The 26666-nt window shown below is 51.6% G+C and overlaps 1 protein-coding gene across 1 annotated transcript; it reads right to left on the bottom strand.

Annotated features, from left to right (window-relative positions):
* Window positions 1–503: 503 nt before the first annotated feature.
* Window positions 504–22022, bottom strand: IGFBP5 (insulin like growth factor binding protein 5). The gene is made up of 4 exons (XM_039233145.1): window positions 20869–22022; window positions 7197–7426; window positions 6479–6598; window positions 504–5301 (listed from the first exon to the last, which is right to left on the bottom strand). Exons 1-4 carry the CDS (start codon window positions 21200–21202, stop codon window positions 5170–5172), a joined length of 816 nt encoding a protein of 271 aa, XP_039089076.1. The 5' UTR covers window positions 21203–22022; the 3' UTR covers window positions 504–5169.
* Between the last annotated feature and the right edge of the window lie 4644 nt (window positions 22023–26666).

Genomic DNA, 26666 nt, shown 5'->3' with positions numbered 1-26666 from the left:
TCTTCTTCACTGGGGGCTGGGCAGGAGCGGGAGGCAGGGTTCACGCTGGCCAGAGGTTCCCAGGAGTTAAGAGCCTACACGAGGCACTAGAATCAGCGACTGAGGAACATTCTAGAAATGCCTTCCTGAAAATCCTCTCCAAGGAGAAGGGCCCCATCATTTGCTAAAGGGTAGATTAAGGCCACTTTACTTAATAGCAGGGGCTGAGATTACATGATGATAATAACATAAAAACAGTAGTTGAGCGCCCATTGACTAATTGCTGCTCTAAGCATGTTGTGTCCATTAACTCATTGGAATATTTTGGACGGATGGAAAAGGGGGCACCCAGGTGTGGATGGGGGGCTGGGGCTGGGGGCTCCTCTGTGGAGGGAGCAGGCCCCTCAGCCTTGCCCCTGCCTGGCCCTTTCTCCTTGCCCTGTGGAACGTGGCCTGAGGGGACCCCTGTGTGTCTCTCACCCTTCATCTGCCTCCCTGGGCCCTCGGAGGACGCTGACGCAGGCTAACTGAATGCATAACTTTATTAAATAAATGCTTTGTCATGACAAAAGACAAAGATCAAGGAGTAACATAAATTATAAGTTGAATAAATAGTATACAGCAATCTTCACTTTTTTTTAATAAAACGTGAGATCCTCTGGCTTTTTGTTTTTGTTTTTGTTTTTTATTTCCTCAGGTACAAAATGCTAAACAGGAGGCGAGCCCCTCAGCATTCAGGTGATTTTTTTCCCGCTTTTTTTTTTTCCCCACAAACTGGTTTTATTTGTCGATTTATCTTTTCATCCTTTTCACCAGTAAAGATTATGAGCATTTATTTAAAAAAAAAAGTTGAAAACAAAACAAAAGGAGACAGAGAGTTACGGTATGTATGTACGTAAAACTACGAAGAGCTACTGTAATATGTGCTGTGGTTATTGCTGTCTTAAAAAAAGAAAAGAGAAATAAAAACCGGTAGGCAACTCGGAATCTGAAGGAATCTTGTCTGACAACTGTCTATCCATGTGGGCTACTGTGCGGTGGTGGAGGTGGTGGTGGCGGGAGATTTGGGACTCAGGCTGGTGGCCGGGGACCAGGGAGGTAGGTGGGGGGCAGTGTGCCAGGCGCAGGCGGCTGGCCTTCCCCACCTTCCCTTTCCCCATTGGAGAGGGGGCCAGAGTCTGTGAAAATGGCTAACCTATATACTCCATTAGAAAACCAAGAAAGTAGGTTTAAAAAAAGAAACAAAAACCTAGGAGGGAAAAAAAGTGGAGAAAAGTGCAAAAATAAGTCTTGCACTTAGTGGTTTTAAAAATAAAGACAGTACAACACCCAGGTGGCCGGCTGTCAGGTCCCCATCCCCTTGTGCAGCCGCTTCTCAAAACCCGGCCTCCTTCCTCTCAGAAGCCAGAAATGTCCTCCTTGAGCCCAAGGATTGCTTCTCCTTGGCCCACTCCCCTCTCGAGATCCCCCCTGCACGGCAGCCCTCTCGGGAAGGGGCTGAGCAGAGGGAGAGGGGTGGCCGTGGGCCAACTTGAGGGCGACTTGGCGGCGGCCTGGTGGCCCTGTGGCTGCCAACACGCTGGGTGGTGGGAGAGCAGAGGTCAGGCCCATCTCCCCCAGGGGAGGCTGACCCTGCGGTTACCGTGGAGACCAATGAGGTGGGGGGGAGGGGGGAGGAGACAGGAGGTAGACCACACGAGGCCTCCTGGGCCTCCCGTCCTCCCGTGTGTGTGTGTGTGTGTGTGTGTGTGTGTGTGTGTGTGTGTGTGTGAGTGAATGTCTCCAGGCCTGGCTGTCCAGGCCTGGCTGTCTGAGAACTTTCGAGTCTCTTCCGTCCCAGATGCCCTGCTTTGCCCAGGTGGGTAAGGAAGCTCTGGAGGAAGGAGGCTCGGTCCTGGCTAGGCCTCCCTTGGTCACCGGGCAGCGGTGTGGAAAGGACGGATGTCCTCTCACTGTGAGAGTGAGGCATGGGTCAAAGGGGGATGTGAAGAGGCCTTCTGTTGGGGGGGAGGCAATACCGAGTCTTGAGGCCACTGAAAACCGGGAGCCTAAGGCCTCCAGGCGAATAAACAGTAGCCATCAGGCAGCCTGGACTCAAGAAGGTCCCTGCTCAGGCCCCCAGCTGGTGGTGTTGCCCATCTGCCTTCCCTCCTGCCTGCCCCAGGGATGCTCCATCTTCCTCGATGACTCCCTTTCCGGGCCAGGCCTCCCTCCTGGGAGGTTACTCTCATCCGTCACGAAGGACCAGCATCCTTTGGGGAGTGGCCAGCCGACCAGTCACCCTCTGCAAAAACGCTGGCCTCACAGGCCCCAGGGAGGCAGCCTCAATGGCAGAAGCCTGAAGACGCTGGTGGGGTTAAACCAGGCCATCCTTCCCCCCCGCCTCGTGGCCGACAGCAAAGGGCCGAAGTCAGGGACAGATGCCCTCCAGAGTCCAGTAAACAGCAGGGGAAAGAGACAGCTCCTCTCAAGAACCAGGTCCAGGTCTTGGGAGGGGTGTGGGGAGGGGTATGCAATTCCTGGCTCAGTCTTTTCTTAGGGGGAATGGCACCCCAGTATCCATTCGGCAGATCCCAGTTAGAAGACTGCTCAAGGTCCACAAAAAGAAAGGGCAAACGGGAGAGTGGCTTGGGAAAAGTTTACAATACTGGCCTAAGACACAGAAACAATGAGTTGGGGTTTGGGGACAGTTGTGCAGAGAGATGGGGCGCACCGACGCGGCAGGTCAAGTAAGTCCTCGCGGCTGCCATCCTCATAGGGCCCTTTGTCCTATGACAATCGACCATCTTTCCTGTCCCAGCCAATTGTCCTGTTGGGGGACAGGAGACCCCCCCCCCCACATCGAGTTCCACAGCTTCAAGTTTCCCACCAGCCGAAATCTATCTGCTTCTCTGCTTCCCTCTTCATTGCCCCAAGTTCGGTGTCGGGGTGGCCTCCATGGTGTCACGTCATCAGGAGAGAGTGGAGAGGGCAGCGTTCGCAGCAAGAAGGGGTCTCCTTTGCCAGGGTCCAAGCTCCCTTTCCTGGCAGGTCATCTCCAGCCTCAGAGGACAGCCCCACGGCTGCCAATTTGTGGAGGAAGTCAGCAGGAATGGGTATTTTCTTGTTTCAGAATCTGGCTGCCAACGGCAGCCCCCTCACAGCATCCATTTCCTGGTCGTCCTGGGCTTTTCTTCCATCCTCCACGCCAGGGACACGGCCTGCACAGGCCCGTGCAGGGCTTGAAAGACTCTGGCCTCAGTCCCTCATTGAGGGTTGAAGGTGGCCACCTGAGTGCATGGTCTTGTCCCTTCAAAACCACGGCCAATCTCTCTCTGCTGTTCCTTGCTCCTGTCCAGAGGTGAGGGTCTAGGACCCCCCTCAAGTTGCCCACCTTTCCTGGCTCTCAGGCCTCGATTAAGCTCATTGCTTTCTGGGAAACTGTACCCCCATTTTTCTCTTTCTTTCCTCTTGAATCCCAAAAGGCATAGAGGGTGGGAAGCCGGGGAAGTTTCTCTCGGCTTTGTCCCCGCTTTCTGTTGCTTTGCTCCAAAGCTGGAACAGAGCAGTCCCCCTCCCCCACCACCTCCCTCCCTCCAGCCCCAGCCCTCCATACTCCTTCTACTGCGGCTGCGCAATGCAATCACTTTTATTGTTCCTGTATTGAAACTGGTTCGCTTCCATCCTGCTTGCTGCCATCAAGTCCCCTCAGTGTCTCTCCTGCTCTGCCAGCGTGAAGGCCCAGAGAGGCTTTCAAAATGCAGGCTCTGCCCGGATGAAACGAAAAGCCTGGGCAGAACCAGTGGGTTAAACTTGGACTTGGCGTGCTCCAGTGGTGCAGGGCCCGAGCCGGTTAGTTAGTTCCAGAGGGTCTAAAGGATGCACTAAGGGCACGGGGAGGGGGCAGGGGGCAGGGGCAGACAGCCCTCATCTACCTGGCTTGGTGGTGCCGACGGACACACGCACAGAGGAAATCGTTTAAAAAATCCAACACCGTGGCCCACCAAGGGTTGAGTTTGCCGCTTGAGGGAGGCTGGCAAAACTAGAGTTAAGGGTTGTGTTGGAAGAATATGGGTTTTCTTGGTTTTTCTCCCCAAATGAGGACGTTCCTCAGTGCCCCCCCCCCCCCCCCCCCCCCCCCGGTAGGAACTACTTTGAAAAGTTAATGCAAAACTTTGAAAGAAAGGAAGAAGGAAAAAATAGAAAGAAAATAGATTTATATGCCTTATATACGACTACATGGAGCCTCATAGATAAATACGAGGCCACCTTGTTTTCATCCTCCCCCCACAGAGGCCGTGCTAATAGTGAATTGAGTGCAATGAGCAGCCGAAACCACGGTGGTGCGTGTCGGCCTGATCTAGTCAACCTGGAGAAGCAAGTCTCTCCACTCTGGGGGTGTGTACTGGGTTCTAAAAGGCTGCACGGGGAGTGAAAGATGTACACAAACTTAGTCTTTGTGTATCTGCTTAGGAAAATCTATCTATCTAGTAGCACTCGGTTATTCATTTGTTTTGTTTTGAGAAGAATGGAATGCATTTTTGTTTTTAGAAGTTTTGGGGAGGGAGAACCCTCTGCTGCGTGAGCGGGGAGGAGGGGCGGGTTCGAGCCATGCAGCTTGCTGGCTGGAGGTGGAGAAAGATCCAGGAGAGGCACTGACCCCTTCTGTCTTTCCCTTTCTCCCCCTGCACGACCAATCCAGTCGGGAAAGCCCCCAAGGGTGTCATGGAATGCCACACCTTGGGCCATACCTTCTAGTGCCCAAACGTCTCCCATCTCCCAACTCAGGCCAGGGCCGGACACGACAGGTGGGTCCGGTCACGGTCCCGGTGATCTTTCCTTCCTGCCCACATTCTTCTTTCCTTTTTCGAAACTCCGTTTATCTCCCCCTCTCTTCTACACGTGCACTTTCTTCCCTTCTCTCTCGTGCTCCTCCTCCCTTCCCCTCCCTGTCCATTCAACTTGCTTCAAAAAGAAAACCGTTTTCAAGGGAGGGGCGGGTTTCCTTAGCTTTTTGCATCTTGCTGTTGCCGGTTTGAAAGTTGAGACCTTGCTAGAGATTCCGAGGTCCTCAGTTTCCTCAAATAGATAGATATATGTATTTCCCCTTAAATGAGATGAAATGAGTGGCGTCCTGGGGTGGAGGGAGGTGTTGGCTGGAGTCGGGGCTGGGGGTGGGATGGGGCGAGGGAAGGATGGGGAGGGGACGCATCACTCAATGTTGCTGCTGTCGAAGGTGTGGCACTGAAAGTCCCCATCAACATACTCCATGCCTGGCAGCTTCATCCCATACTTGTCCACGCACCAGCAGATGCCACGTTTGCGGCCACGGGAAGGCTTGCACTGGGGTGGGGAGAGTGACAGGCAGTGAGGGTGGCTGTCCCCCGAGGCTCTGCTCCTGTCTGGCCCTTGTTCTGGCCCTTGTCTTCCCTGCCCCCAGACAGATTCTTAACCCTGATCTCAACACGGGGTTCTGCTAAGCCCCCTGCACCGGGATGGCCCCAGGGAAAATGCTAATTTAGACAGTCTGCCCTTGATTAGCTCTTACAACCTCTTTTTTTCTGTCACCCGTTCAGGGTCCTCCTCTTGGTGTTCTCCCTGTGGCTACATGATGATGATGGTGAGGGTGGGGGTGGGGGTGATGGTAGAGGGCATCACTTGCGCAGCTTTGTCACGTACCCGACACTACTTAACACTTACTACATGGTCCATACTGTTGTAAGGGCTTTACAAAGAAAAGTCCACTATCGCTCATAACTCTAAGGACAATGGGTACAATGATCCTTTTGCATGAGAAACTGGAGGCAGAGACACTAAATAACTAGGTAAGGAGGACACAGCTCCTAAGTGGGAGAGCCAAGAGTTGACCCAAGGCCACCTCGCTTTTGACCTCCAACTTAGATGGAGGTTACCCTTAGGGGGCGTCAGTGTCACCTAGGAGGGAACTTGTTAGAAATGCAAAATTCTCAGAGCCCATCCCAGAAACTCTGGTCAGCAGTTGGTGTTGTATAAGCCACCCCTTCATTCGTCATTCGGACACCCCAGGAGTGTGAGAACCACTGGCCTAAGGGAATGGGTACCACTTGAATAGGCTAAGTATTATCCGCTTAACCAACAGTAGTGTTGCCCAAAGGGCTGTGAATGGGACATAAATTATTTCGGGGGGTGACTGCTGAAAACATGTTCTGAAGTCATTATCTGTGTATATATGTATTTATGTGTGTGGTTATCAGAAAATAGGATGTACCACATGTGATATGACATGGTGATATAAAGTTTCCTCTTTAAATGAATTCATGGAAACACGGCGGATCATTAAAACTTGAGTAGATTATAGTACAGGAGAGAGTGGGAAGCATGATGATTGGGGAACGTGCATGGATACTGGAGGTTCTGGAAACACTATTGTTAATGACAGAATCTTAAGCATTTAGCGGTAAAAATTTCCTGGCAAGTGCCATTTCAGCAGCCCTCTGAACTGGGTGGGTGCAGGGATGGGGCGGGGACAGGGAGAGCGTACCTGCTTTCTCTTGTAGAATCCTTTGCGGTCACAGTTGGGCAGGTACACGGCCCGGGGCACCATGCGTGGGCTGGCTTTGAGCTCCTGCAGGGACGCCTCCATGTGTCTGCGGCAGGGGCCCTGTGTGGGGACGGCAGGGATGAGAGACATGGCTGGACCCAGACGGAAACTACCTGTATATGCAGAATGCGCGGCCAAGCGCATGGGGGCTGAGGGTCTGTTGAGAGTTTTGTTCCAATTAGTTGCTACCAAAGACCTTTCCTCCTCTGGGTGTAAAAAAGTGTGCGGAACCTGAGTGTGACCAGGCATGAAGGCGTGTTGTCCCACTTGCCTTCCGCAACACCCACCTTCAGCTTTTCCATTCTGCTCTGATTAAGTCCGGGGGTGGTTGTCGGATGCCCTAGGGGAGTGTGCAGCTTCTGCCCAGGTGAGGGCACAGCTCCTGGCGTGTGTTTGCTGCAACAGCCTGGCACCTTCCTCGAATGAGCACCGCCACTACTGCTCACTCGATCAAGCCCTGAGTCCTGATAAACGCAGGCTCTGAAAATTCTTCTGGATCCCAAGCTGATCTAAGTGATAGGTCCCCCTGAGGTCCAGCCTAAGCATCTGCTGCCACACATGCTCACTCAGAAGCAGAGGAGAGTCAAAAGTCAGGGAGTGGCAGAGGTGGCCTAGTGCGGATGCCGATGTGGATGGGAAGAGAATCATTGAGACTCACCTGCTCAGATTCCTGTCTCATCTCAGGTGCAGAGATGACCCGGGGATGGGCAGTGTTCTCAGCGCCCCCCACAAACTTGGACTGGGTCAGCTTCTTTCTGCGGTCCTTCTTCACGGCCTCGGCCTTCAGCTCGGAGATGCGGGTGTGCTTGGGCCGGAAGATCTTGGGCGAGTAGGTCTCCTCTGCCATCTCGGAGGTGGTTGGTTCCTCGTGCTCATGGGAGTCTCTCTCTGCAGGGGAAGGAGGCAAAGGATCAGCGTCAGGGGTGAGATGCAGGTTGGGGGGCGGGCAGAAATAGGTGACAGCGCAGTGTGGATGGGAAAGGCCAAGTCTATCCTATGTGGGTGGGTCTTTGTGCCTCCAGGACTTTTGGAGCTGGGATGGATTCTGACTTGGGAAACTGGGATGGGAATAGGACAGTCCTCGGGGTCTAGGCTAGCAGGGTGGTGGTGGGGACCATCATCATGAAGAGGAGGGGACCTGAGAGAGCCAGACATGTGGGGCCTGGAAGCAAGCAGAGCTGGTGGCAGGGTGGGGGGACCTGGAACCCCGAGCTGGCTCTGTGCTCCGGGCCCTGGGAGGCAGGAACATAACTCAGCTCCAGGCCAAGAGAGGCTGACAGCTGGCTGGGGCTGGAGCAGTTATATATAGGAGAGACTTGGTGACAGTCTATACTTAGCTGACTTATGACCTTTAAAGAAGTAGGACTTTGTTCATTTATTTGTTGATCTGTTAATTCCACTGCCTGGCCTTGTCTCCACCCACAGACTTCCATTACATTCTTATCTCCTAGGCACCCTTCTCTGGGTCCCCGTTTCTCCTCACAGCTCTTGGACCCCACCAGCCTTTGCAGACCCAGAGTTGTTCTTCCCAGTTGGTCAGGGCGTGGCCAGGATGCCCATCGTGAGAGTAGGTGCAAGGTGGGGTGGATGGGGGCAGCGAGGCCCTGCCTTCAACGCCTCTTTTCTTTTTAGATTTTAGAAAGAGAAAATAGGGCTCTGGAGTGACCCTGAGTAACTCAAATGGGGAGAGGGAAAATCCAGTCCTCTGCCCACTCCACCACCTCTGGGCTCTCCAGGAGCCATGAAGGCAAGGCACTGGGCTGGGAAATAGAGGGAGAGGAATCCGGCGAGGTGGGGATGAGGGGATGCACAGGGAAGGAGAATCTTGGAGGGAAGACACTGTTTTGTGTCCCCGGGGCAGAGGCTCTCTTCCCAGGGGGAGTTCCAGGTGTGGGGTGAGGAAGGCGTTTGGGGACCCGGCCTAACCCGGTCAGGATGGCAGGTGGCAGGAAGCACCTGGGCACCTGTTTGTCTCTTGGCTTGGGATTTGTCAAACTTAATTGACTAGGTATCCGGTCTTTAAGGCCCTGGCAGGGAAGTTCCCCGCCCCGGAGAAGCCGCCACAGGTTTGCAGTGTTTTGGGTGGTTCGCTGACTTGGGTATTTATCCATAGTGAGGAAGAGAAGTAGTCACTAGAGAAGATGACGGCGAGAGAGCAAACAGCAGTGCAACGGGCAGGCTTTCTCTGAGCAGGGCATTCAGTGCCAGCTCCCCACTCCCCATTTTTGGTCTTTCCCTCCCTCTTCCCACCTCATCTTGACTCAGTGCTCTGACTCTATCAAACCTGTCGTGATGGTTAACTGGCGTGGTGCTGTGCCTGATAGATGGAGGCTCGCCTTCTAGGGTTGGCTCAAGGAGTGGGGTTTGGAGCAAATCAACTTTTCTCAGTTGTAGGACAAGCTAAGATGGGGTGAGGTGCAGGGAGGAGCAGAGCTGGCTTGGGGGAACTCTGCACAAACTGAAAGGCTAGGGCTCTGTTGTCTAGTAACTTAGACCCAACCGGAGGCTCAGGTCATGGAGGGGGGTGTGGGGGAAGGAAATGCCAGCCGTGGCACAGAAGTGTTGCTGAGCTTATCTTGCTGGGTGATCTGAGGCACTTCACTCGACCTCTCTGGGAACAACCAAGCATTCGGACTTCATAAAGCAGCTGACCACTGAGGTAGGAGAGAGGGCAAGAGAGGGTTGCCATTGAAAGGCTGGGGAGCATTCTGGGGTGCATGGACACACCCCTTCCCTAATCAAGAGTATGACCACATAAAGTGAGGGAGGGGTGGGCCAGGTGCTGACCAGCACACGGCAGAGGGCTGAGTGTCTCCTTTAGAGGCTGCTCCAGCCTGGGCCACAGGGCCAGCAAATTGTCCTCAGGGGCACCTGCGGGGCTGGGCTCCAGGAGTCCTCTCCTTCAGGAGAGAGATCCCAGGAAGCCGCTTACCTCCAGGTGCTGGCTGTTACCAGCTCCTGGAATCCTTCTAATAGGCTGTCAGGTCCACCTCCCCATGTCCAAGCAGGAACAAGTACGTACATGTATCTCAGGGGGCTCTTTTTGGTTCCTGAAGACATCTGGGGTGGGAGTGCTACCCCTCCTCCTCTGGCCACCTGTTTTGCAGGGGCCCCTCTGTCCTTTTGGTCACAGGTTGTCCTCCTCCAGATCTGGTGTTCCTCCCACAGAGCCTCTCTCTCTGGCCTTGTGGGGAGGGCAGCTTGCTGGCTCCCGGCACGCCATGTATCGACAGCTTTCCTCAAGAATCTTCGCCTTTTAGGCCTTTTTCTAAGAAGTGCTATGGGTCGCCCTTACCCTTGACACACTCTTCCTGGGAGGAGGATAGCGCTGTTAACAGTGGTTCAATAAACTTGGGAGCAAATTTTCCTTGACCTCAGTCTTTTCTCTGTAAGTGTTCAGCATGGCCAAGGCACATGTTGATCCCGGAAAATGATGTCGATTCCGGTATGTTCTCAGAGGAACTCTAAACATTCCTGCAAGCCCCCTCTCCTTCTCCGGGCTCACCAAGGCGGGGGTCCCGAGGGCATACCCTCCCCCATTCGCAGGCTCTTTGGCTGCTTATGAACTTTATGTTTTGATGTGCCTCCTGGTTTTCGGTGCCACTTAACCCCATGGGACCTCTTACTTAGGCGGCAGGACAGTTGAGTATCAAAGATAGTAATCAGGGTCTTGTGGTCACCTGCAGCCTCCCAAGGCAGTGGAAACTTGGCACCAAGCCGGCGCAGAGCTACGAAGATTAAAAAGCTGGAAAGTAAGACCGGAGCTGGAATGCCAGAGCCAGCTAGCCCTACTCAGCGGCTTCCTGGCCAAGTCATAAATAGGCTTTCAATTTGGGAAGGGTTTAAGTTTTCAATGAGACAGGCAGGCGGCTGCTCCTGCACTTTTTCATCAAGAGAATATGGACCAAAGCTTCACAGGGGATTTAGGTGGGATGAAGGGGGGGACTTCCTGGTGACGATGCCCGGCAACTTCAAAGGGCAGGAGGGCTATGGAAGCTGGTCCACAAACAGGTCACTACCTCCACATGGCCAGTAGATGGCGGAGGAGACTGATGGCCAAACAACATGTTTTCAGTGCCTCTGTCTAAGGACTGTAAGCAATTTTAAAATCTGGGATTTGGGTGCTTTCCTTCCCTACTTCTGCGACAGCTACCAAAGTCCTCTCCTTCTCTCTGTGTGTCTGCACCATGCATTTGGGGAGTTAGGGGGATAGCCAGTCGAGGACTGGAAGAAAACTCACGTGTGGGGAAGGTGTGAGAGCGGGAGGCTTGCTGGAGGGCCAGGGACAATGCCGACCTGTGCATAGCCCTAGCCCTGTGCTGCTTCTCTAATTCTCACTTCTGCAGCTGAGAAGTGATCTGGGGCGGAAGAGAGACACATCCAGGGCCTCCCTTCCCATCTCTGGATGTCATTTTGAAAGGATTCTGCAGCAGATGGAAAATGCGGAATGTTTCGGTAGTTGTTCCCTCCTCCAAGGGATGGTGGAGGCAGGGCCCTTGGATTCCACAATCTCATCCAGCGACCGAGGAAGTGAGGGCTAGCACATCATCCTGATGGTTGCCTTTCAGGGGGGTTCTGAGTTGGGTCTGCCTTCCTAACACAGTCCTTCCAACCAGCTCCCGGAGGGCCCCAGCCCCCACCACGTCAGGGTGGCCAACTCCGGTCCTTTTCCATTCCTAAGGCACTCCCGGTTCAGAGCACTGCACCAGCACCCAGAGGCACAACACGGCTGTTCCTGCACCAACAGGAGGAGGAACGTGCCATTTTCATGGCCCAGCAAACACAGAGGGTGTCTGGCTATAGGCCCAGCTACTATGGACCCAAGGGCACCCTAGGGTAGGCAGCTCCACTCACAGCAAAGTGTCTGATGCACCACCGTGCTGTCTGTGGCCAAACTCTGGCTGCCTCTGCTCTCTCGCGGGGGCTGGATGCTCCTGCTGGTGAGTTCTGATTCCATCCTTTTCCCCAGCTCAGTGATGGGATGTCGGGAATCCGCTGCTCCCTGCAGTCTAACCCTCCATCCTGGGGCTCCCAGTCATGCCCCGGCACCGTTAACTCCATGCTCCTGGGCCGGCAGTAGATTCCTAGTCTATCTTAACCTCATAATCGAACTGAAGGAAATGGGCTGGCCCAGATATTGCAACTTTGCTTGTGGAAATTGAAGAAACCGAGTCGTATTCGGAATTCACAGCTCAGGAAGAATGTAGGTCTTTGCCAGGCCACCTGGACCTGGGGAAAGGAAAGTCTCTTTTTGTAGCCAGGAGACAAGACGGGTTTGCCCAGAATCTCTCTACAAGGAATGAAAAGGGGAGCTGGGTTTCCTCTGGCTTTCATTCTAACCCCTTCCGTGGAATTTAAACAGTCAATTTCTGAAGGGTAGAGCTTTGTCATTTATCTTTGTCTCTCCATTATATGGTATTCAGTAGATAATCTCTCAATAGAGAGAGGCACAGATCTCCCCAAGAGATAAAGAGAAGTGGGTCTAGAAGCATTTCTTTAACATAAACTCAGGCATGTCAGGGCTCTGTGGGTGCCTGGAGAGGTCACCTCACTCATGCCCCTGCCTTTAAGCATTGAAGCTGCTCTGGAGGGAGCCAAGGAGCCGAGGAATTAGTCTTAGAGGAACGAGAACAAGGAGGGATCCCTGGATTTACTGGGCTTCTTTGATCTAAGGTTGTGCTCTCCAACGTAGTACTCGCCAGCCACATGTGGCTACTTAAATGAATAAACCTTAAATCAAATGACAAATTCAGCACCTCCGTTTCTCCACCCACGTTTCAAGGACTCAGCAGCCACAGCGGTGAGGGGCTGTGTTGGACAGCGCACGTATAGAGCGTTCTCATCATCACAGACAGTTCTGGACAGCTGGTCCCCCTCCCAACCTTGCCCTGTTTCCCAGCCCACCTGCACCCTCCTGCTTTTTGCGAGGACATGAGGCTTTTGGGGAAATGATGGATTGGCTGGTCACCGTTTAAAAAACTGTGAGACACGTTCCAGTCTCCTGAAGTCTGACTGTTTCCCAGCTGTGGATGCCCTACGAATCAACTACACCGTGTGTGCATGCCTTTGCATAAAGAGAAAGGTGACAGGGCGGTAGGGAGTGGCTGCTGAACCTTCCAGGGGAATCACAATGCCCCTCCTCCTACCCAACCCCTCCCTGGCCAGGGTCTGCCTTGCCCTTGTCTCTCCTGGAAGATTCTGTTTTCTTTTCCTTTGTGGTCAGCAACAGACGTGCATGTTCTGGGCTCTTTTTAACCTGGATTATGGGCTGAGAAGGACAAAAGCACTGTCCTTTCAAGAGGAAAGCCAACCCAAACTACTGTCATCCTAAGGAACAGTTGAAGAAGACACTGGAGGGGAACTTTGACTTGGGGTGAGTGGCAGAGCCGAGCAGCAGGTTCAGAGAGTCCATGACTAGACAGGGAGGCCATTAGGCTTACCCCACTGAGCTCCCTGACAGCCCCCACCCCATTTCAGGCCAGGAAAACTAAAGTACTCTGGTGCTCTAAGTCAAAAGAAAAGTTGGCCAACGTGGGCATGTAATATCTCTCTCCTAAGCAAAGAAATAAAGACACCATCTAGCATAGCGGGTAAACAGTCAGAATAAGAGTCAGACTGCCAGAAAGTCTGATCACCAAGCCCAGGTAAGAGGAACCAGTCCCTACCTAGAGAACCCTCTCCAGAAGTTTCCCCCCTATCTAACTACATTCTTCATGCTGCATTAAGGCTCTAGGTTTCCTTCCAAAAGATGGAGAAAGAAATAGTGACTAGATGTCACAGATGTGCCCTAGATGGCACAGATGTGGCTGGAGTCAAGTTGGTGACACTCCCCCAGAATGAAAGGCTGAGGTCTCCCTCACACATCTCCCACTATCCTGGGATCAGAGGTAAAGAAAAGCCCCCCCACCCTTATTATACTTCCCCCAGGGCCCAAGTAGGATTCAGGGCTGCAACTCCAGTACACACTTCTTGATCCCTGGAAGGCAGCTGGCGATAAATTTACACATAAGAAATACACACTTATGCACAACTTCAAGATCTCTTGCCAGGTTTCTGTAGAGCTGGGGAAGGTGGGGCATGCTCAATAGAAATGTCTGTATCTGTTCCCGACAGACAGTCCAAACCAGAAGCGGATGGAGGGTCTAGGTAGAAAGCAGCCTCTGAACGGAAAAGCAGGGAGGCAGGGAGGAGACACTTGGCCATTTCTCTGACCTGGCTGCACTTCCACTCATGACTCATCACAGTCCATTCAGAACCTTACAGTTAGGCAGCCACATTCCCCCAAACGGCCCTGGATGACCAGAAGGGGGTGGCAGGGAGCAAATAGGCACTAGAATTCTCCCTGGTCCCCTAAGGAAAGAGAGTTGCTAGGGGTCAAAGAAGAGCCCTGTGGTGTCTGGCAATCCAAACTCCAGACTCTTCCTTTTGGACTCTTGGGATGCAGGAGGAGAGAGTAGGGATGGTATTTCCTTTCTCAGGCTAGGGAGGGGCTTGCTGGTGGCCTCTCTGCCATCCAGTTATGGGGCCACTAGCCACACGTGGCTATTGAAGGCTGAAATGTGGCCATGGGACTGAATTTTATTTTATTTTATTTTTTTTTTTTACAAATAGTTTATTGTCAAATTAGTTTCTACATAACACTCAGTGCTCATCCCCAAAGTGCCCTCCTCCATGCCCATCCCCCCCTCCCCCCCACATCCATCAGTCCTCAGTTTTTGTCAGCATTCAAGAGTCTCTCATGGTTTGCCTCTCTCCCTTTCCCCCACCATTTCCGCCCTTCTTCTCCCGCTTGTTCCTCCGTCAAGTTCCTCCTAATCCTCCTATACGTGCAAACATATGATATTTGTCCTTCTCTGCCTGACTTATTTCGCTCAGCATAACACCCTCAAGGTCCATCCATGTTGCTACACATGGCCAGATTTCATTGTTTCTCATTGCCATGTAGTATTTTTTTTTTTTATTTTTTTTTTTACAAATAGTTTATTGTCAAATTAGTTTCTACAGCCATGGGACTGAATTTTAAAATGTATTTCATTTAAATGAATTTAATTAAAATTCTTTTTTAATGTTTATTTTTGAGAGAGAGAGAGAGAGACAGAGAGCGCACGAGTGGGGGAGAGGCAGAGAGAGCTGGAGACACAGAATTTGAAGCAGGCTCCAGGCTCTGAGCTGTCAGCACAGAGCCTGATACGGGGCTCAAACTCCTGAGCCGTGAGATCACGACCTGAGCCGAAGTCAGATGCCTAACTGACTGAGCCACCCAGGAGCCCCTAAATTAATTTGAATTTAAAATCAAATACTCAGTGTGGTCTATTGGAAAATTGTTGACACAGATCAAGTATTACTAGTGAAAAATTTCTAGGGAAAATTTAGTGTCCGGATTGAGATGTGCTGTAGAGGTAAATTGCACCTCAGATTCCAAAGACTTAATGTGAAAGAAAGAATGTAAAATCCCTCATTATAACTGAGTATATGTTGAAATGATAATATTTGGGATATATTGAATTAAAACATATGATTACAATTAATTTCACCCGTTTCTTTTGCCTTTATAAGAAATGTGGTTAGGAGAACATTTGAAATTACATATGTGGCTTGTATTATATTTCAATTGGCTGGTGTTGTCCTAAAGGGTCTGCAATGAGAGACATCTTCAGTGGGTGACACAGAGACTGTGGAGCATGTGCTCAGTCTGGCTGTGATGCTACAGTCTGAATGGTCCAGGATAACTGGAGCCCACCCAAAACATCTGTGCAAACCAGCAAAGGTCTAAGGAGGCCAGGTGTTGAGTGCAAATTCAGCCTGGGCCTTGCTGTAGGATTTGGCAAGGGAAGGCTCACATCTGATGGCTGAGGTCGAGGGATGAAAAATGAGGTAACCTATGTATATTAAAAGCCCCATAGGGCGCACCTGGCAGGTCTAACCTATTGGGAAGAGGGCCTTACCTTATCTGCCTCGTCCTTGAGAATCTCCCAAGGGACAAGGGACAGGCAGCCTGGGCTCCAGGATGTATCAGTAGGGCCCTGGCAACTCCTCAGATTAGTCAGAGGCTCCCAGCTAGAATCAGGATGCCTCTCTCCTCCTCCGGAAAGATGGTGACATACCGGCACACGCTCAAAATCCTGGTGACTTTCTGGCTCTCTTCCTCATCAACTCCTGTGGCTTGTGGTTTTCTCTCCCTCCTCGCACCCTGCCCCATCAGCCTTGCCAGCTCTGGTCTCCTCATCCTGCTCAACTGACTCCACAAAAGGCCTGTGCTGGCAGAGGCTGGTGGCCACGGGAAGCTGACTGCTTCTGGGCCACATTCTCCTTGGACCCTGTGGGCCAGCGCACAGCCAAGGGGCAGCGAGAGCCTGCCTGCCTGCCTTCCCGTGTCTGGAGAGCGCCCTGCAGTTCAAGAAATGAGGTTGGGTACATGGACAGGAAGTCTGGGCTCAGGATCGCCCCTTTCCACTCTCCTTGCCCCGTCCCTCACCAAACCCCTGGCCTAAGCCAGCCTTGTCTGCAAGACTGGGAGAAAAAGAAATGCAACAGAGTGGGATTGCAAAGAAAAGGGGTGTTGCATTCTCTGCTTTGGGGCCACTTCACTCCCATAGAACAGAGGACTCCCAAGTTCGGAGCCCTCCATCTTCACAGCCCCCACTATTGGGCTATACTTGCCACAGCCTCGTCGCAGTTTGGGCCAGGCCCCAGGGACCAGTGAAGAAGGCCTGGAATGGCAGAATGGAGTATAGAGTCAACAGGACTGTAAGACTGAGTTCTATAGCCCTGGCTCTGCTGTCAGCCCCGCGCCTCATTTTGGACAAGTGACTCAACACCTTCAGCCTCAGCGTTCTCATCTGTAAAATCATTGCTTTGACTGCTGTGATCTGTGGGTTCCTTCCAGAGTCAGCACTCTGTGGCCAATACCCAGACAATTCCTGGGGACACACTAGGACCGCGCTAAGCCAAGTGGCCAGACAGGAAAAGCCACTTTGTCTCTCATAGTGATTTTCAGTAACTACTCTGGGTTTATATTTAAAAAAAAAAAAAAAAAGACATCATAACAGAAATCATGGAAAGAAATGGAACAGGAAACAAAAGTGGAGGAGCCTCGGGCTATGGGGGGTGGGGGGGGGGAGAAGCTTAGAATTGGCCTCCTTGTTTACTTGCTTATTTATTTTTGCAAGTATGTAATAAATCTTATTGTTTTGGAAAGCACATCCAGATGGCAATTTCAGGACTGTCTCTGGGGACTGCAACTTTTGGACCAACTGCAGCAAAAATGCAAAACAAAAACTCCAACAAAACCCCTCTGAGCTGCCTCCTGATCTCGCACCGAGTCCATTCTCCCACCCTCTTCACCTGTACTCGGTGTGGGACCCTCACCGGTACCTGAGTCTGTTTATGGCATTCTTCCAGTTTCTGGATGCAGCAGGCTTGGAGCGCGAGGATCCCTTCTCTGAAGAGCTATGTTCTACACATTAAATAGCCCCACGCTGCAAAGGCATTGCTCAGGTACAAAGCAAAAACTTTAGACAAAAATCACCTTCTTTTCCAGCTAGCCACCTCCCCCATCTCCCCCCCCCTTATTAAGGGGGGACCCAGGCTTCTGTTGGGAATCCCGCTCTCATGCCCTTTGCTGTAACCCTCGTGGTGACCTCTGCTCCTAGGTCATCCCAGGCCTCCCCCTGCAGCTGCAAGCCCACCTGCCTGCTCAAATCCAACCCAAGCCCCAGGCTAACTGCAGCTGCAGCGACTTAAAACTTGAGCCCTCAGGGAATGCCAGGAGGTAGGGGATGGGCGGGGGCAGGGGGAGCGGGAAGGAGGGATAAGAAGAGAGAAAAAAAGTATGGAAAGAAAACAAGCTCTCACTGTGGCCAACTGTCCTTACTCTTCCAGTCTGAGCTGACACAGCATAAAGAGGGGGTGGGGGGTAAGAAAAGTCAAGTTAAAAGCAACATCTCCTGTCTTCCCGACTCCCATTTTGGTTGGCTCAGGCTACAGCCAGACTCTCAAAGACTTGTTTCAAACGGAGGGGGTGCAGGGTGGGGGGTAAGGAATCTGGGTCCTTCGGTTTTCCATGATCTTGTTCAACCCAGACACAAATTTGGTCAATAAACCTAACTCTGGAACTTGACTTCAACACGGCATTTGAACCAGGCTTGAAGAGGAAGCCAGGGTGATGGAGGCCAAACCCCTCAAAGCAGCAAAGGTCGAATTTATTTTTATTTAGTTTTTTTTTTCTTTCCCAGAGCATACTTTCTGTCCTCTCTTATTTCTCAATGACAGAACTGAAACTGAAAACCCGTTTTCCCCTGTATCCCAAGCTTTATGTTCCACAGGCTCAGGAAAGATCTCCCAGACCCGGGCAAATATGTGGGCTGCCCTCCAGCCCAGAAAGCCACAGCGCTCCTTCTCCAAACAATGCCCAAGCAAAAGCCCAGTGCTTCCTTGACTCGACCCAGCTCACCGATCTTTATTGAGCCCGGCTCAATAAATAACTCCTGTCTCCCGCCTCCCTCCAGCCTCACACACACTGCCCTCTGTTTCTATATCTATCTTTGCCCCAGAACTGGCCAAAATAAAATGCAGGGCCCGCTGCGCTCCCAGCACCCAGTTCGCGGGCGGACTCGCTCGCCGGTTGCTCAGCAACGCGCCCAGCAAAACACCAGTCTCCGCCTGCCCGCCCTCGGCTCTTCCTCCCAGCAGCTTTGGCTGCCTGCCACCTCGCTCTCTCCTCAGCTCTCCATTTCGGATTCTAGAAATGCACTTTTTCTTTTGGTTAAAAAAAAAAAGATATGTATCTATATCTGTATCTTTCTTTACATACGCATATATCTTTTGATTTATGTGTGCGTATGTTATGTATATGCATATATCATCTATATCTGTATGGCAACCGCGGGAGGGAGAGGCAAATCCAAGTTCTCATTGCTGATTTGGGGAGGGGCACATAGTGACTGGGAACAAGATTTGTGGCCAAAGGAAACGACAATCTCCTCCCTCTCTCTCTGTTCATTTCCCTCTCTTTATGGACCGTCTCTGCTCCATCTACAACTTCTTGGGGACCCACTCAGCGGTTTTCGAGTTGAAAGGCGCTAGCCAGGAGCGCCCACTATCATACTATCGTCCGGAAGCAAGGAGTCAGCTCCTATAGCCATCGCGAAACTGAGGTGGGTCAAGCACCTGCCAAAGGCGGGGTGGAGTCGCAGAGAGTCTGGGGTGGGGCCTGGAGGGTGCTACGTGTTCGCCTAGAGGCACCTTGAAGGTGGGGGTTTAGGAATGGGCTGCAGAGAATTCTAAAGGGCATCTTGCTTGGGACAAAAGCCCGTGTGTGCGTGTGTGTGTGTGTGTGCGTGCGTGTGCGCGCGCAAGCGCGTGTGTGCGCGCGCGCATTAAGTTGAACTGGAAAGTTGGCTGATGGGTCAATTTGCTCTTCCAGCAATTGCGCGCGCCTGTGCGCGCGCCCCGCGCGCACAACCTTCACACCAATCGCATCACACCAACCACCCGGTTGGGCAAATAAAAGCGGGCCCAGAATGCGGCTGAGCGACACCCTGCATGCTTTCGATGTGACCGGATTTTTACCCAGAGCGCTCGCTTCCAAGCCAGGAAATCGATTCATACCTTTTCTTCCCCCGTGCTAAGATTTTCCAAATCCATATCCCCCAAGATGAAGGCGGCCAGGACCGCCTTGGAAAGTGGCTCTTAATAAAAATAACTTCACAAACCGGCCTCTAGGGCCTCCGGGGCCTGAGTGTAGCCCTGTTTCTTTTCACAGGCTGCAATCCGGAGAACCACGTCCTCTCGCAAAGTGGAGGGGCAGCCGCGGGCGACAGGCGAAACCTGCAAAGTTTTTGCGGATCCAGGATGAACCCAGGAAAGTTCTGCCGCTTCTCGGGAGCGGACTCCTTTCCTACATGATAGTGTCTGTAGTTTGCAGTTACGAAAACTCAGGTTGGGATGCCCTAATGGGCGAGATGGGAGGGAACGGCATTGCCTCAGTAAGAAACTACACAGAAAAAACATTGTTTAGCCAAGTCCTAACCCCTTTTGGAGAGAATAACCCGGTTGATGTTTCAGAACTCAGATTTTTGTGTCCAATTCACTGGACTGAAAAATATGTAAATCAGGTAAGTCCAAATCCCATCTGGCGGGGGGGGAGTGGGGGGAAGGGGAGGTAGAGCTGTTCTGATTGAACAAGTAACTCTGTCAACCTTTTAAACCCTAGACTCCAGACGCAGAGAATTTGGGGGCGGGGCAGACAGGGGGCGGGGCTACTTGGAGGCGGAGGGGAGGCTTCCTGAGCGCGGCTTTTCGGTCTCCGCCCATTTGATTTTGCATTCTCGGTTTCCAGGGCCCCTCTTGCATTTACACCACACCCACTTGCGATCCGATTTGAACCATTGGGGTGGGGGTGGGGGAAGATTAGCACTGGCGGGGTAGTTGTGATGTCTGAATTTTACAACACTTCTTGCCCCTCTATCCACCTTTCTTCCTAGGTAAAATCTGAATTTAGGCGGGGAAAAAGGAATTCGATTCAGGGACAAATACCCAGCACAGGAACCTAAACCCTTACCCATTCCTCCCTGCCCCCACCTCCCCACCGCCGCCGAGCGAGCTATTGTAATTTTTCCTTTCCCGGGATGAAAAAAGGTATTTCGCATCTTAATATGTTTTACCATCTACCACAAACAGTCAAACCAAGTCAAGGGCAATGGGTGTGCACGTGGGAGGGGCGTCAAAGCCCCCACCCTAAAGGCGTTAGCTTCCAAGCGTGCGAGCGTGTGTGAGCGAGCGAGTGTGTGCAGGGGTAGAGGATAGAAATGTCAGGACGGACTGGGGGGGGGGGGGAGCAGGGGCTGAGAGGGACAAAGGTGGAATTACCTCTCTCTCCAGGTCCCCAGTCAAAGCAGTATTTTAACAAAAGAGATTTTCAAGTTCAGAAAAAAAAAAAACCGTATTGCGTGGGGGGTGGGGTGGAGGTGGAGGAGGGAATCGATAATGTAACATGCACCCTCTCAGACTGGAGACTGAGTACCTGGGGGTTTGGACCGGGAGACTGAGTAGCAGCTCGGAGTCAGTATTCGGAAGAAAGGGGAGGGTGAAGAGGGTGGGGGTAGGGGCGAGGAGAAGGAGCGAAACCCGCGAGAGAGGCTCGGCTAGAAAGCAGCCCCTCGTAGCTGGATCCGCCAGGCTCCAATCCCAAGGTGCCCGGACCCTCCCCGCCCTCCTCCCGGGCTACACCCCGGCTCTCAGCCACTTGCTGGGCCACGCGCGCGGGGCCAGCCTGTCCCGTGTCCCCGGCCGTGCGCCGTGCAACTGACTGGCACACCGAGCGCGCTCACCGATCTTGGCTTGCTCGCGGTAGCTCTTTTCGTTGAGGCAAACCCCGCGGCCGTGCAGCAGGGCGTGCAGCGGCTTCTCCTCGTCCTGCCGGGGGAGGCAGCGCAGCCCCTGGGCGCAGCGCTCGGTGTAGACGCCGCACGACTGCCCCTCGGCCAGGGCGCAAGTCATGCAGCAACCGCAGCCCGGCTCTTTGACCAGCTCGCAGCCCAGGGGGCTGGGGGGGCACATGGAGAGGGCTTTCTCGTCGCAGGGCTCGCAGTGCACGAAGGAGCCCAGGCCCTGGGCCGGCCCCGCACAGGAGGCCAGCAGCAGGAGGACCGCGGTGAGCACCATCTTCTCCGTGTCTTCCCCTTTACCTTGGGGCGGGGCACGAGAGCGAGAGTGTAGGGAGAGAGGGACGAAAAGGGCGCCCGGGGAAATTAAAAAAAAATTTTTTTTTTCCTGGCAGGTAGCGCAGGTGCCCTCCCCCTAGACAACTGCAAAATGTAGGGAGAGATGGAGGGCTGAGGTGCCTGCAGTCAAGTCCCAAATGCAAGGATTAAAGGACTCGCAACAGGTTGTGGCGAGAAGAGCCGCGCCAGGTGCACGCGGAGGGAGTGGAGGTGGGAGAAACCAGCCCTCCCCCCCGCGCCGGGCCGGACCTGGTCAGAATTACAGGGAGGAAAAAGCCAAAAATTGTTCACCCCACAGCAACCACCGGAATAATGCGCTCGGAGGCTGTGGAGGCGAAGGGGGTGAGGGCAGAGGGAGAAAAATGGGTTTGTCCTCCAAAATTTTGTTTAAAATCTAAAGTACACCCTGCTCCTTTCTACCCTTCAGCTGCCTGCGGCGCGCGCGGCTGCCGCGGAACAGGTAAGAGGCGGCGGCTGTGGCCGCGAGGGTGGGGGAAAATGTTGAAATCAAGAAATTAAAAAAAAAAAAAGCCCCAAATCCAAATCCCTAACACCTCTTTGCTGCCACTCTGCCACCACCTCTTCGAAATTCGCAGGTTCCGCGTGAAGCTCGGAGAAGTGTGCAAACGGAGGAGGGGGTAATTAAAAGGAGCAAAAAAAAAAAAAAAAAAAAAAGGAGAAAAAACCCCACACCGGTTTGCAGCTCTTCCCTAGCTCTTTCCCCCGGCAGAAGTTTCCAAAGAGACTACGGGCTCCGGTGGAGCAAGCGCTTTTAAATAGACGGCCCCTGGCTGCCAGCCAGTTTGTAGCTGCTATTTGAGCTCCCCAACACCCAACCCAGGCGAAGATGCCAAGGAGCTTTGCAGTACAAACTCACACGGGGTGGGGGTGGGGAGAGGCCTTCTAGACACACGGGGGCTCCCCTGCGCTCCCGGAACAGTGCCCTCCTCCCCCCGGAATGTAAGAAAGGGGCATGCGGAACAGGGCTGGGCTGCCTACACGGGGAGGGTGGGGGGCGCGAGTGGAAGAGAGAATTCAAGGAGGTGGTGGACACAATGAAGAGTAACCCTGTCTCCCCCTCCCTCCCACCCCTTAACTAGCCAAGGCTCAGGCTGCAGGGAGAAGCGTGTTTTTTTTTTTTTTTTATTAGCCAAGCTGATATATACAGTGCCCAAGAAATTCTTCCCAAGCTTTGTGAAATGTCTGTGTGCTAGTGTTTAAGTTACTATGTGAGGGGTGTGTGTGTGTGTGTGTGTGTTTTATGGGGAGTGTTAGTGTAGGATGCCCAGCTGAGGGTAGTAAGCTGAATTAAAAAGAAAGAAAGAAAAATAAAAGAAAAACTGGATTTCCCCCCTAAAAGTCTGGGGAAGGGGATTTAATTAAGAACATTTCTCTTGCTGGTGGAGTGACTGTCTTTGGTCATATGATCAAGGGGAGGCCACTTTCCTTCAGCTCCATTGTTGGCCCAGGGAAGCTGTGTGTGTGTGCATGCACACATGCTTGTGGGTATCTGTGTTGTGTGTACGTGCAGGAAGAGACATTTATACCACAGCATTGTAGGGAGCAGTGAGTTACAGAGACTGGCACTTTCCAGAAGATGCTGTCTGAAAATCTTGCCTGGTGATCTAATGTGTCCTGATGTGGGGTTTTCAGATGGAAGAAGGCAGATTGGAGTGACACTTTCCCTCCACATTCTTTCACAGGGGGCATTTCTACTGGATAGGGCTGTGTCTCTGGAGGGGATGGGTGACAGACCAGAGGAACACCTTGTTATAAGGTTAACTGCCACACACAGGCACATCTGAGGACTGTGAGCTGACAGCCATAGGACCTGCTCCGAAGAAGTCCTGACCAGGAATATTATTATTCTGTCTGCAACCTCAGGCAATCTATTCAGACACTACTGGATCCCTTCTTTCCTTAGTAAAATGAAAGCAAGCAAAATTCTTCCAAGAAGAAAGGTGGTGATTTCAACTTTGCTTCTGAGATTGACATGGCTGGGCTGCAGACTTCCAAACCAGATCAGAGAGAAATGAACACCCGTCGTTGCTGCCCCATCTGAGAAGACGGTCTTGGGTCAGACTCATCCCTTTTACATTTCCTTCAGCTCTCTCCTAGTGCTCTCACTTTCCTTTGGAAAAGGGGCTGCATTTCATGAAGTTTGCCACTAGACTGCACCCTTATCTATGATAAGAATGCTTCCTGTAGGACTGCTCTTAAGAAAAGATTTCTTTTGCTGGTGCGGTTCAGGAACATCTTCCCTGTATGCGATTAACATTCCCAGATCCTGATCTTTCTTCCTTCTTATCTATTTGCTGAAAGGCACATTTTAAAACAAGGCTAAGGTTTAAAGTTGAGCTTTTGTTCGAATTGCGGGGAGGGGGCGGTGAGTGGGTGTAAGTATTAGCTGGGAGGAGGAGGAGCAGCTGTGTGTTACAGTTAAAAAAAAAAATCCCAAACAAACAAACAAAAATCCCTCAAACTACAAGACCTCTTTGCATTGTTTTTCCCCCTCTGTCTGGGGAGCTTGGGAAGGAAGGGGGAGAATTAACATTCAAAAATTTGGTTGAAACATTTGAGGAACCGAGGAGATCGTGTGTTATTTTCCCTTTTGTGTCAAGTTCAGACTAGAAGAGTGGCCCAGCAGTGTGGTGTGTGTTCTGACCCCTACTCCTGTGTCAGCACCAGCTCAGCGGCAAAGCTGCCTCTAAGCACACTGGTGGCATTTAAGATGAACGGGGAAATTGTGGCGCTCCCTCCTGAGAAGCATGAGCTACTGGTTCCAGCCACTCTCTATTCTGAGAGAGACAGCCTCTGGTGACACGTCTTTTTGTCTACCTGACTTCCAGTGGCTGGAAAAGAAAATGTGTGAGGATAGGTAGAAGGAAGAGGGGGATGATTCAGGGAGAGGACGAAAAGCCTGTTGGAGAGGAGGAGGAGGTGTTGGCTGGGCTGGTCTTCCGGGTAAGGCGCAGAGGGGCCATGGAGGGTGCATACATTGCCGCGCTGTAACCATTAAGTGACTATTCTGTGTCTCGGCTTCAAAAGAATTTAAGTTGCTCTCCTAGGAACTTAGGGTAGGCTTCTGAAGAGAGCACAGGAGAAAGAATTCTCAGGAGCCTGGGGCTGTCTATAGTGGTCAGGTCCAAAGACAGGGACTGGCCAGATGGGTTTGCTTCCATACTTACATATGACATACTTAGCATAGGACAGCAGAAGGGAAGGGCTGGTGCATGATGTTGGATTATGGGGCATGTCTATGAGCTTTTCTTGATTCTGTTACCCCTTCCCCTCCACTCTAAAGACCTAGATCTATTCACAATCACCTTTAGAAGATTGCTTCTAGAGCAAAAAATAAAAAATAAATAATCATTTGCATCAATGACTTTAGTTGAGAGAGGCTCATTTATTCCTGCCAGATGCAAATGTCAGAGGCCAGGTTTCCTTCTCTCCTTTATTGCTGACTTGCTTTCCCTGCCATCAGCTTCCCAACTCCGCTTCCCACCCTGGCATGTCCAAGTTTTGATGTCTTTCAACCACATTTTTCTTGGAGAAGAAGTTAAATATCATCCACTTTTGTCTTATCCCCTAGAGCTCACTCCTCCCCATTCCTTTAAAAGACTCACTGCATATCAACACCTAGCTCCAAGAAGTACAACATAGATTTATGTGTTTATATGGGCAGCTTTTCAAAGGGCACCTAGCATTTTTGTTTTGTAAAGCTTGAATCTTTTCCTCTGATCATTTTCTGTGACTTTCTAAGTGGTTTTCAAGGCTAGGGTGACAGCTGATAACATGGTTGGGAAAGCTGGACTTTTAATAGGACACAAAGTATCATTGGCTGGAAAAGAAAACTGTCAGCCGAGGGTCTTGTCTTCATTCTTCTGGATTACTCTCCTCACTGTCTTAGACTTGCCTAAACCATTCCCTACAGTTAGTAATTACTCTCTTTTAAAGATCCTATGAGATTGACACCAACCCCTTTTCCAGAGGCCAGCACACATCGGGCATAGTAGTCCTGCCACATCATCTTAGTCTAAAACTAAGGTATGGTGACCTTTAAGAAATAAAGTATCCAGATGCTCAGGTACCTCCCCAGATGAGGGAAGTTCAGCAAGACAGAGAGGTCTGTGCAGAACGGCTCAGGGCAGCTCTGTTGTAGTGATGGGGCCGAAGGCTAGGTGGCAGAATAGATACATCATTTCCCACACGTCTCCTCCCTGGAAGGGAACGCAGCAGACACTGGTGGAGGCTTTTAGCAAGGGGGACAGGGGCTGGGGGTACCAAAGGCACCGATGGAGAGCCCCAGCCACACCCAGTGGGTCCTCTGTATGTCGCCCGAGCCTGGGCACTGCCCCTTTGCCCTGACAGCGGGTGGGATGCCTTCCAGGTCCCACCAGCAGCTACATTCATGATCGCTGTACCCTGGAGACAGGTGCGGCCAGGTCAGAACTTGATTACTTTGGGTTCATCAAAGAATGCCCTAAAGCTTCTCTGCTGAATAATTAGAGCATGACCTTCCGCCAAAGTGCATACAAAAAAGTCCTCTAAATTTTTTTAATGTTAATTACTTTATATTTCAGCCATTCAAAGAGCAGAAGATAGTAAAACAGACCCTGTACTAACTAAGCACATTGAATTCATTACAGTTTTGCCTTCCTTGTTGGAGACTATTAAGAAGACACTGTTGCAGGAAACAGCTCACTGCCTGCTCCCGCCCCTGCCCCTTTTCTCTGCAGAGCTAGGCACTCCTCTGAAATAGCTTTGTATCCTTTTTGCACAGTGTTTTTCTAGGTTTTACTAGAAGTTTCTTACAGAACAGGATTAGGATGATTTTGAGGGTGAGGCCAGGAGCTCCTTGGAGTTAATTTTGCAGCCGTGCCTGCTCTGGTGACAATTTAACTACTGTCCACATTGACCCCAGGCTCCTTTTGATGCAATATAGAAGTTAATGGTTTTAAGAATTGATGTTTAGAAGGCTTCTGGAAGCATTCCAGAGAGATACAACAGAATAGTGATGGCTCCATACATCCAGTTTCTGGATCATGGGATCTGACATGTTTGTACAATGGGCAGCCCGAGAGCTGTGTTGGAATTTTGGAAAAATGAGATTAACCAGAAAAAGTGATCTGTTGTGATTTAAAACAAAAACAACAGTGTTGGTAGATTCAGATCTAGAAAGAAGAGGGGTGGGTGAGGGAGGGAAGATGGAATCAAATGGGACCAGAGGTCAGAGAGCCTGGTAACTGCTTGAAGCAGATGCATTTGAGCCCTGAAAAGGCCAAATAAAACTGCAGTGCATGGTTGGAATCTAGGTTTCTTTTCAATTCAAGGGAAAGAAACCGTAAGAGCTAGCTTACCACCACTACTAGCCTATAGGGCAAATTTATGTGATTTAGAGAAAG

This window comes from Hyaena hyaena, unplaced genomic scaffold, assembly GCF_003009895.1.
Source record: "Hyaena hyaena isolate Hyena2069 unplaced genomic scaffold, ASM300989v1 scaffold_71, whole genome shotgun sequence".
In the NCBI taxonomy this organism is placed as follows: domain Eukaryota; kingdom Metazoa; phylum Chordata; class Mammalia; order Carnivora; family Hyaenidae; genus Hyaena; species Hyaena hyaena.
The sequence above is the reverse complement of the archived record's forward strand: the minus strand, read 5'-3'. Positions and strand labels throughout refer to the sequence as shown.

Coding starts and splice junctions, on each gene's coding strand:
- IGFBP5 (XM_039233145.1), bottom strand. CDS start 21,202: ATGGTGCTCACCGCGGTCCTCCTGCTGCTGGCCTCCTGTGCGGGGCCG. Junction 7,427..20,868: donor CCGCGAGCAAGCCAAGATCG/GTGAGCGCGCTC, acceptor CTTCCCCTGCAG/AGAGAGACTCCCATGAGCAC. Junction 6,599..7,196: donor TGAGACAGGAATCTGAGCAG/GTGAGTCTCAAT, acceptor GTCCCCACACAG/GGCCCCTGCCGCAGACACAT.